The sequence below is a fragment of the Simochromis diagramma genome, unplaced genomic scaffold, assembly GCF_900408965.1.
Source record: "Simochromis diagramma unplaced genomic scaffold, fSimDia1.1 OVJJ01000344.1, whole genome shotgun sequence".
Classification (NCBI taxonomy): domain Eukaryota; kingdom Metazoa; phylum Chordata; class Actinopteri; order Cichliformes; family Cichlidae; genus Simochromis; species Simochromis diagramma.
The window spans coordinates 255,252-266,491 of record NW_024387375.1 but is presented as its reverse complement, the minus strand read 5'-3'; the positions used below and the strand labels follow the sequence as shown (position 1 = coordinate 266,491).

The 11,240-nt window shown below is 38.5% G+C and overlaps 2 protein-coding genes across 2 annotated transcripts; both read left to right on the top strand.

Annotated features, from left to right (window-relative positions):
• The first annotated feature begins 1,507 nt into the window (after positions 1-1,507).
• LOC120719559 (craniofacial development protein 2-like) lies at positions 1,508-3,999 on the top strand. Its single transcript, XM_040008843.1, is given in 2 exon segments — positions 1,508-3,283; positions 3,285-3,999. Coding segments are annotated over 2 exon segments (780 nt in total). The 5' UTR covers positions 1,508-3,161; the 3' UTR covers positions 3,943-3,999.
• Positions 4,000-6,706: 2,707 nt separating this feature from the next.
• LOC120719901 (extracellular calcium-sensing receptor-like) lies at positions 6,707-10,643 on the top strand. Its single transcript, XM_040009464.1, has 7 exons — positions 6,707-7,895; positions 7,996-8,285; positions 8,417-8,487; positions 8,839-9,047; positions 9,187-9,408; positions 9,513-9,636; positions 9,739-10,643. Exons 1-7 carry the CDS (start codon positions 7,635-7,637, stop codon positions 10,641-10,643), a joined length of 2,082 nt encoding a protein of 693 aa, XP_039865398.1. The 5' UTR covers positions 6,707-7,634.
• The last annotated feature ends 597 nt before the right edge of the window (positions 10,644-11,240 follow it).

Genomic DNA, 11,240 nt, shown 5'->3' with positions numbered 1-11,240 from the left:
CACACCACTTTAGCCTAAAAGTTATTCTTTCCATAACAAAAATAGTATATATCACATCAATCCATTCATCTATAGTAGGAGTATCCTCTTTAAGCCAAAGGCAAGTTATGCTCCTTTTTGGAAGCTACCGACAGCACACTGAACAAATATTTATCCGGTTTGCATAGATTAAGACTCTCTAGGTTGCCTAGGTACAATAATGCAAAATGAAATTGTATTTTCCTTTGGAAGATTGTTTCCATGACCTTATGTATTTCCTTCCAAAATGAAACCACACGGGGACATTCCCAAAAAATGTGGAAATGATTTGCTGTTGCATGTCCACAATGCCTCCAGCATGTTGTATTCTGAGAATAATTGGATTTTTGAGCTGGGGTAATAAAATAACGAATTACATTTTTCCAACTAAATTCCCTCCACGAGAGGGTGCTTGTTACTGACCACTGCTGTCTACAGATACCATCCCATTCCTCTCCTGTTAGGGATAGATTGCTCTCTGTTTCCCATCTTGCTTTAACATATCTTGTATCATGACCCCGTAGATTGATCAGTGAACAATATAATTTGGAAATAATTTTTTGATAGGGTCCATCTCTATATGCATTCTCGAATATATATATAATCTCTTCATTCCCAGTCGATAACTGAGGATTTTTTAGCTTTTTATTCAGGAAGAGCCTCAGTTGCAAGTATCTAAAAATATCTTGATTTTCTAACCCAAATTTTTTCTTAAGGTCCTGGAAACTCATCACTTTTCCATTTTTCAACAAGGTACTGTATGTGGTGAGACCTTTATTTGCCCATGTTTTGAATGTCGAGTCGATCTTACTAGGCAAAAATTCTGGGTCATATGCAAACCCTCTGGTTTAATTGATACTTTTTAAGTACTCTTTCCCATATCTTTATTGAACTTACTATCCAAGGGTTGCCCGGGTCTCCCAGGAGTCGTAACTCTGACGGATCTCCTATCAGTGCCTCGATAGGGAAATTACCTCCCAAGGACAATTCCACTTCCTTCCATCTTGAACAGTATCCAGGTTTACACCAGCCCACCAGATTTCTTATTTGTGTTGCACTGTAATAGTCCTGTAGGCAAGGGAGGCCTAATCCTCCTTTATCCTTGGGAAGCTGAAGTGTTTTGAACTTAACTCTTGGCTTTTTACCCACCCATATAAATCTTGAGAGGATCATATCCCATTCTACAAAGTATCTATCAGGGTTTTCTATAGAAACAGACTGGAATAAGTACAGTATCTTTGGGAGCATATTCATTTTTATGATGTCCACTCTAGAAGAGATGCTTAGATAAGGGGTCAATGACCATCTGCTAATATCTAGCATGATATCTTTTTTAAGTAGGGGGTAGTTGATTTCTTCCAAACTGGTTATATCCATTGATAAGTTTATGCCCAGATATTTGATAGTTCTTTTGTCACAGCTTAGTTTGTATTTGCTGAGCAGATTTATTATTTTTTATTTATTTTTTTATTTTTTGGGGGGGGGGCTATAAAAGCTACTAAGAATTTGTGTCTTTTGTATATTCAATTTATATTGCGAGTATAGCCCATACTCCTTTAACACTGACATGAGCTCCATAAGTGATTCAGTAGGTTTTGATAAGTAAACCAAGACATCATCTGTGAACAAGGCCAATTTCTGCTCACTTCCAGCAATATTAATCCCTTTTATTTTACCTTTCAAGCTTAAAAGCATCTGAAAGTTCACCGTTAATCTTTATTTTTGCAGTTGGGCTATTATACAAAGCCCTCAATATTGTAATGATGGACCCATTAAACCCAAATCTAAGCATTGCTTGGAATAAAAACTCCCATCTCACAGAGTCGAAAGCTTTTTCAGCATCTATCAATAATATATCTGGTATTTTATTTAAATATGTCTAATAATTTGCGTTCTCTTAACACTATCATGGGTTTGGCGCGACCTAACAAATCCAGTTTGATCTAGATTTATTATCCTTGGGATGATCCCTTCAAGTCTCCATGCTATGATTGACGTAAACAATTTGTAATCTACATTTAATACACTTTGATACTCTATTTCAATACATTTGTTGCAGCATTCTGGCTCAACCCTGGGGAACTCCATAGTTCATGTTAGTGTATAAAGAAGACACCCCATTTACATGAAAAAACTGGACTTTAGATAAGAGTAAAACCACTGAACGGTAAAGGAAAATTAGTCCATTAGTCAAACCTCAGATGCAGGAGGAACAATACAGTTTTTGTTCGTTCTAGTTGCTGGATGAGCTCTTTATGCTTTCAAGGATATTTGAGGGTTTGTGCGAGTTTGCCCCACCATTCTACATGTGTTTTGTGGACTTGGAAAATGCACTAATCGCATCACTTGGAGTATATTTTGGGTTGTGCTTCTGGATTATATGGTGTCTGGCCCATTGTTATGAGACATTTGGTTCTTAGTTGCAACAGTTAACTTTCGTAATCACTTCCTACAAATCATCAACTTGCCTGCTACACCCCATTTCTAAAGGACTTCTCAAAGATGTTTTACCATTAGTTAATGCTTTAATCTTAAAGCCATGAAGCCAGATGACATGTATCAGTTAGTTAAACTGCAAGAATGTCTTAAAGACATAAAGACTTGGATGACCAAAATTCTAAGTTCCTTTTTCTAAATTCAGATAAAACTGAGGTTTTTGTACTTGGCCTTAACATTTCTGGAACATGGTGTTTAACCAGATACTTCCTGGAGTTCCTCGAGTTGCTTTTGACCAAGATATGTCCTTCAAAGTGCATCTTAAACAAATATGCAGGAGTGCATTTCTTACATTGGCATAATATCTCTAAAATCAGAAACATCCTGTCCCAGAGTTATGTTGAAAAACTATGCCTCATAGTACCATATCATCCCAAAAGTGCAATTTGACTGCTGGCTAGGGATGGGTACGATATCTGACATAAACGGTAGTAACCAGACCAAAAAGCAACGCACATTTCGGTGCTTTATTTCGGTGCTTTTTTTTTTTTCCTGAATTCCGCCATGGCCGGTCCCAAGCCCGGATGAGAAAGGAGGAGGGTTGGGCGTTGGGCTAGCAACTCGACCCCATAAAAACTTTTACCGCTACGGAAACGACAAGAGAGAAATATCGAATACGAGATGTTAGCGGTGAAGAGCGCCGTCTGATGACTTGGAACATCAGAACTTTAGTCCAGAGTGGACGGTTAGCACAAGTGCTGCGCGAGTTTGAGCGATACATGTTGGACATCTTGGGGCTGAGCGAGGTAAGATGGACTGGAAATGGGCGAACGAGCGGCAGCCGCACTGGTCAGTTGGCGACCAGTCTCTGAACAACTGATCATGGCAAGATTTATCTCCGTCCATGCGAAAACCACTGTGATTCAAGTTTGTGCTCCGACCGAGGACGCCGATGACATGGACAAGGACGCCTTCTACGACGAGCTTCAAATGGTTCTGGACGAGGTGCACCGGCATGACATCGTCATACTCATGTGCGACTTCAACGCACAGATTGGACCTGATCGAAATGGCTTTGAGCAGATGATTGGCCCGCATGGATCGGCCGTGAATACAAATGACAATGGCCTGCGATTGACTAGTTTCTGTGCGGCAAACAATCTCTGCGTCGGGAACTCATACTTTCGTCATAAGCAAATTCACAAGAAGACGTGGAAAAGCCCTGGTGGTCTAACAGCAAATGAGATCGACTACATATGCATATCGAGGCGATGGAGGTCAGCTACTGCTGACGTAGTCACTCGACGCGGCGCGGATGTTGGGTCTGACCACTATCTTGTTATGGCAAAGATCCAGTTGCGGCTCAAACGAACAAGACAAGATGCTTGCCGCGTACGCCCTTTCGATGTTGCCAAGCTCAAGGATTGCGATTTCCGCAACCGATATAACGCTGAGATCCGAAATCGCTTTGCCATCTTGAATCAGTAACTAATTACTGATTACTTCCCCAAAAAAGTAATCCCGTTACTTTACTGATTAGGGAGCAGCAGCCGTTCTTCTCTGGGCGAGTAGCTTAATGTTGTCTGTGTGTAATTTACGTTGAGTAGGCTAACCACGTTATTAAATTAATGCATGTAAGGTGAACTAGCAAACACAGTCATAGTTACATGCGGCTGTCTTCTTGTTTGATGGCAGATACTCCTTTAACCCTGGCCAAAAAGGCTAAAATTACCAAAGAAAAAGTGGACGAAATTCATAGGGCAGCGACAAAATTTATAGACAAAGATCTCCATCCATTTTCAACGGTGGAGTAACCATAAAACAAAAGACTGCTAAAAATAAAAACATAAGAGGTTTTTGGACAACGTTTGTGTTCTCCATTCTTTAAGCACCAGTTCGAGCACCGTTTGAGCACCGGCACCGTTTCAAAAGTACCGGTTTGGCACTAGTATTGGATAAAACCTAAACGATACTCATCCCTACTGCTTGCTTGTGGTTCAATACACCTAGACTATTTTCAAGATTAGGCTTAAAACTTTACTTTTTGATAAAGCATATAGTTAGAACTGGATCAGGTGACCCCAAATCCTCCCTTAGTTAAACTGCAATAGGTCTCGGCTGCTTGAGCCTTCCCATGTTTCACGGAATGTTTCTTTTTCCTTCACATTTTTTACTCGCTGTATGTTTATACACTACTTTGCGCTGAATCATTACTTGTTATTAATCTCTAGCTCTCTTTCACATATTGTCCCCCCCCCACACACACACCCACCCCCAGAGACTGGTTCTGCTGGAGGTTTCTTCCTGTTAAAAAGGAGCCTCTCCTTCACACTGTTGCCAGAGTGTGCTTGCTTAGAGAGGGGGTCATCTGCTTGTTTGGGTCTTTTCAGGGTTTTTTTGCATTATTGCAGGGTCTTTACCTTACAATATAAAGTGCCTTGAAGCAACTGGTAAAAAATGTAATGTAATGAATTGAACTGAATTGAATTGAAATGAATTGAATGGGCTGGAGACTGCTTGCTCAGTGTCTCAGACCTGGAGGGAAAAAAAAGTCAAAATGAACTAATACTGAGTATGACATATCTATCATCCACCTGGCCCTCATTCAGAGTTTCTTTCTGACTTCTCTAAATGGTAAGCTCTGTATCCAGGCTGACAAATACCAAAAGTTCTGTTGAAACAAATAATCTTTTAACGTTTTCTTGAAAAAAAAGTATGAATTATTTTGCAAATAGAATTTTAAGAATTAGAGAAAAAGATTTTTTTTTAACAATCTCACAGGTTTATAATTATGTACAGCAAACAGATTTTCTCTCTTGAACTCCCTCCACAGCCGTGGCTCCAGGGTAAGGCTCCAGTAACACTGTGCAACTGAACTGCTTCCTCTCACCTCTGACCAATTTGCCTTGGAAGACCCTACCGGGGGGAGATAAAGCTCCCTGACAACATAGCCATTGGGATCACTGGAAACTATAAACCAGTCCACCACAATAAGGTGCCAATTCACTGAGATGTTTCTGGCAGGGCACAGCCCAAAGAAACGGCATGACCTGATCTCCTGTAGGCCCACCAACACCAAAGTCTCTCTTCATTAATTACTTTTTCATTTACTATGTACTTACACATTGCATTTAATCATTACTTAGTATTGGTCCCTGGCTGACAGTTTGTTTTTTGTCCTGCCTTCCTCCCATCACAGATGTTTTCCCCTCCCTGAACATAGCTCTGTCAGTTTTCTTTCTAGTAAAAAGGAGTTTTCACTCCCTGCTCTTTTAAATTGCTTGCTCATAGGGTGTTATTTTATTGTTGAGGTTTTCTTTTTTTATTGTCTTTACCTTACTATATAAAGTGCCTTAAGGTAACTGCTGGTGCTATATGAATAAAATTGAATTGAATTAAGTTTGGTTTATTAGGTTATTAACATGGAAAACTGAAACAGGCAATTTTCCATTTAATACTCCCGATTCTTATTATCAAACATGTAATAACAAATGTGATTACACATGAACTACCAAATTTGGTAACAAGCTTTATCATTGGTGGGATTGTTGGAAAGCAACAATTCTAGTACAATTATTGCTTTGGTTGTTCTGTTTCTTCTTCTTCTTAATAATAATAATAATAATAATAATAATAATAATAATAACATCATTTGCCAGCTAGCCAGTCTCACACAGTTTGTTTTAGGCAAGCCATTCACACCTCAAAATAATCAGCTTGATCATGCGCTACATGATTCAATTCAGAACAACACAACCACAGCACAAAGTAGGGGACAAGTAGAAGTCACATCCATACACAATGGACCCCAGTCCAACACAATGCAATACAGAGTCTGGGATGTAAGGAGGCTCCTGCACTGTTTGGGTAGCATTTACTCCCTATTGTTGTGATACAAACTCCAGTAATAAAATGAGGTTACTTCTAGATTACTGTCACTAATTTGAAAAAAAGCTTCCAAATGCTACGCTATCACATTATAGCATATAGATTATCATATTGTTACCAAAATTACTCAAATAAAAATACTATATAACTATAATATATAAAATATAAAATTTTTGCCTCATAGGCATTGTTATTTTACTTGCCATTCATGATCACTATTTATTATTTCACTAATTAAATTTCAGTTTCTTTAAATTTAAAAATCCATAGTTGATACTTCGCTTCCTGTTCAGTAACATCTTGATAATTTCATAGAAATAAATTGTAATTTTTTATTATTTTCTCCTTACTTAAAAATTAATACCCCGCTATTATAATGTTAGTACTAATTTGTAATATAAAGTCCAGCTGAAAATATTTTACAAGAAGAGAACACAGACATGGAAACACTGTAGAGGTTACACTCAAGACTTGATCAACCACCACTGGATAGGGGCACGCCCTCTTGAAGAAAACAAAAAAGAAAAGAAAAAACAGCCTTTGTCAAAATACCTATATAAACCAGTGAAAACTCTCTTACACTCATATACAAACCACTGACATCAGGCAGGGATGGAGACAGCAGGTCTTACAATTGGTCTGATATTAGCGGTGTATTTTTTTCAGCTGAACTCAGTTATCGTGTTGGCTGTGTGCCTAGATTGCCTGAATTATAGGAATAGGTTTACAGCAGCTCATGCTGGTACACTGGTTTCATCTGTGAACTGTAAGCTCCAGGGTAGCACTCGTCTGCCAGCATTCTCAATGGATGGAGATTTTATTATTGGGGGATCGTTCTCCCTTCATGCCTACATGGATACATTTTATAACAACTACTCTAGCATACCGAAGCCTGTGAAATGCAAAGGGAGGTCAGTAACAGTGAGATATGTGTGATAACAACATGTTGGATTGTATAATGGGGGATTAAAGTTGACATGTATTGTGTTTAAAGGTGCTGAATTACCTCTGTGTCGCACCAAAAACAAATGTAAAGCAATAATGCTGAATAATTTGCAATTTTTCATTTAATTTTAAGTTTTATTCCAGTTTTAAAAGCTTCACAAATTAAAGTGTGTTAAGCAACAGTTTCATAAGTGTCAACCCAGAAAACAAAAGATAAATTCCAGTAGTTATCTGACAGTGGTTCAATCCTCCAAAATGTCCTTCATATGTAGCCTTGTAGCCTTAATTCTAACACTTGCTTGACTGTCTACAGCATTGACACCCGTGGGCTGCACTTCTCACGTGCAATGATCTTTGCCATAGAAGAGATTAATAACAACACAGACCTGCTACCTGGAATCAAGCTTGGATACCAGATCTATGATTCATGTGCATTAGTGCCTGTTGCAGTGCATGTGGCATTTCAGTTTCTAAATAGCTTCGACCCTGTGTTTTCCACTGGTAACAATTGTTCTCAGTCTGGTATGGTGATGGCTGTTGTCGGGGACTCTGGGTCTACACCATCCATCAGCATTTCACGTCTCATAAGTCCCTTTAACATTCCTCAAGTATGTATTTTTTTTTAATTTTGGCACAAAATTTACATCTCCATAAAATCTGAATGCACAGTTATTTAAAGAGTAGCACTGTTTTTTTGTTTTGTTTTAGGTTAGCCACTTTGCCACATGTGCATGCTTGTCTGACAAGCAGCAGTACCCAAATTTCTTCAGAACAATTCCCAGTGACCAGTTTCAAGCTGAATCACTAGCCAAGCTGGTAAAACACTTTGGCTGGACTTGGATAGGTGCTGTTCGGTCGGATTCGGATTATGGAAATAATGGCATGGCTTCTTTTCTCCAAGCAGCACAGAAAGAGGGGATCTGTGTGGAATACTCTGTATCTTTCTATCGGACAGACCCACAGAGCAGAATTCAGAAAGTAGCAGATGTTATCCGCAGGTTTCTATATCACAGATATAACATGTGGATTATTGTATGTGTTGAAATTAGGTTCCTTTTTTAAGTAATATTTCATGTCATATCATGAGACAGTCAAAAAATGTTTTTAATGCTTTATGTTGTATCTCAAGGTCTAAAGCTTTAGTTGTTGTGGCATTTGCATCTTTTGGAGACATGAAGATCCTGTTGGAGGAGCTTTCACGTGAGCCTTTCCCAACTCGCCAGTGGATAGGCAGTGAATCATGGGTAACCAACACAGAATTAACGAGGTTCAGTTTCTGTGCTGGGGCCATTGGATTTGGTATTCCGAAGTCTGCAATCCCAGGTCTCAGAGAATTCCTGCTGAATCTCTCTTTCTCTGAAGTGGCTGCTTCGTCAGTGCTCACTGAGTTTTGGGAGGATGCATTCAACTGTAGACTGAAAAAAAGTAAGAAAGTTTTCTTGCTTACAGACAAACATCTAATTTGTCAGATTTATCAAAATAAAATGTATGAAATCTAGATCAAAGTTCAGTGGTGAAAAGATATGTTTATGTTTGTTCATTTTTCTGTAGGTGCTGCTACTGTAGACGAGAAAGTTTGTGATGGAAATGAAGACATACAGAATCTCCAAAGCCAATACACTGACACGTCTCAGCTCAGAATTACTAACATGGTGTACAAGGCTGTGTATGCAATAGCACATGCCATTCATAATGCAGTGTGTCATGGAAAAAATGTCACAACTCAGTGTGACAAACTAACCAAGTTAGAGCCCAAACAGGTAAGATTAAACGTATATGTTAATATCATTGTCTTTTATTATTTCTGATCTCACATGGATGACGTGCAATATTACTATTAATTTTTAAAATATCAAACTTTTTTATTTCTTTTCTTTCTGTCTTAACTCATCCTTTCAGGTTTTAACTGAACTGAAGAAAGTAAATTTTTCCCAAAATGGTTATGATGTGTCTTTTAATGCTAATGGGGATCCTGTGGCTATCTATGAGCTGGTAAACTGGCAAAAACACGAGAGTGGCATCACTGAGATAGTAACTGTAGGACTGTATGATGCGTCACTACCAGTGGGCAAGGAGTTTAGAATTAACAGAAACATAAACTGGATGGAAGATAGCACAAAAGTAATGAGTCAAGAATCTATATAATTAAATTCAATGAGTATGAAATCCTTATAGCTGTGCAGAAAATATTTACATCTATTACACTTCCTTTATGTCTTTGACAGGTGCCAGTGTCAGTGTGCACTGACAGTTGTCCTCCAGGAACTCGTAAAGTACTGCAGAAAGGAAAACCCATCTGCTGCTATGATTGTATACTGTGTCCTGAGGGAGAGATTAATAATATTACAGGTAAAACTGAATGATGATTATTATCAATATCTGTAAAATTGAATAAAATAAAAAAAGAATCTCTCTTTTTCTTTTTAAAAAAAATTTATTTCTTTGATTTAGATTCAGCTGACTGTTTACCCTGCCACAAAGAGTTCTGGCCTAACTCAAAGAGAGACACCTGTATCCCTAAACCCATAGAGTTTCTTTCATTTCAAGACATCCTTGGAATCATCCTGGCCACATTCTCAGTTCTTGGTGCCTTACTGGCCATTATCACCGCAGGTGTATTCTTTTATCACAGGACATCTCCAATTGTCCGAGCCAACAACTCTGAGCTGAGCTTCCTGCTGCTCATCTCTCTCACTCTGTGTTTTTTATGTTCATTAACTTTCATTGGAGCACCATCTGAGTGGTCCTGCATGCTGCGTCACACTGCATTTGGGATTACCTTTGTGCTCTGTATCTCCTGTGTACTTGGGAAAACTATAGTGGTTTTAATGGCTTTTAAAGCGACACTTCCAGGTAGTAATGTGATAAAATGGTTTGGTCCACCACAACAAAGAATGACTGTTATGTGTTTCACCTTTATTCAGATTTTAATATGTACTATTTGGTTGGTAGTGAGCCCTCCCTTTGCAATAAAAAATCTAACCACATACAAGGAGAAAATCATCCTGGAATGTGCATTAGGCTCTCCTGTTGGCTTCTGGGTTGTGCTCGGTTATATAGGCATACTTGCTGCCTTTTGCTTTGTTTTAGCTGTCTTAGCTCGCAAGTTACCTGATAATTTCAATGAAGCCAAGCTTATCACCTTCAGCATGCTGATATTCTGTGCAGTGTGGATCACCTTTATCCCAGCATATGTCAGCTCTCCTGGGAAATTCACTGTAGTTGTGGAGATTTTTGCCATTCTGGCCTCCAGCTTTGGACTAATGCTGTGTATATTTGCCCCAAAGTGTTTTATCATATTGTTTAAACCTGAGAAGAACACGAAAAAATATTTAATGAGCAAAAATCAGTCATAGTATATTAATAATTTAAAAATTGTTAATATTGCAATTGTGAACTGAAATTGTGCTTTTTGTACTTACATGCCAATAGTTAAATTATTTATTATTCATATGTGTAACTCTTTAATATGTGAATGTTTTATTGTGATTTAAGCACATAAATAAATGATGGTAATGGTGGTAATACATTTATTTATTTATAGGCGCCTTTAAAGACCCTCAAGGTCCCCTTAACCCTTTAGAGCTGGTCGGAGCAGGCACGCTCTGCTTTGCATAACTATTTTTAAATCCCGGTAGCTCTGCAACCACGTAAGCTAGCGCAATAATTTTTTTTGCATATGAAACCGGAGGAGTTGTACTTACATCTTATGCCATCAGCTTGTCCTAGGTCACGGTTTCCTTCCACATATAGCTTTGCAAAAACTGCATAAAAAGCGCTTGCAGCAACAAAAACATAATATTCCAGAAACACGCCTTGCTGATCCAATCAGCTGTTCATAACACTTCCTACGTTGGAATAGACGTCAGCGCGAACTTTTGCATGTCCGCCATTACCTGCCCGAAACCGGAAGTGATGTCATTTTAGCGGAAATGTAGTTCTTTTTTACCATC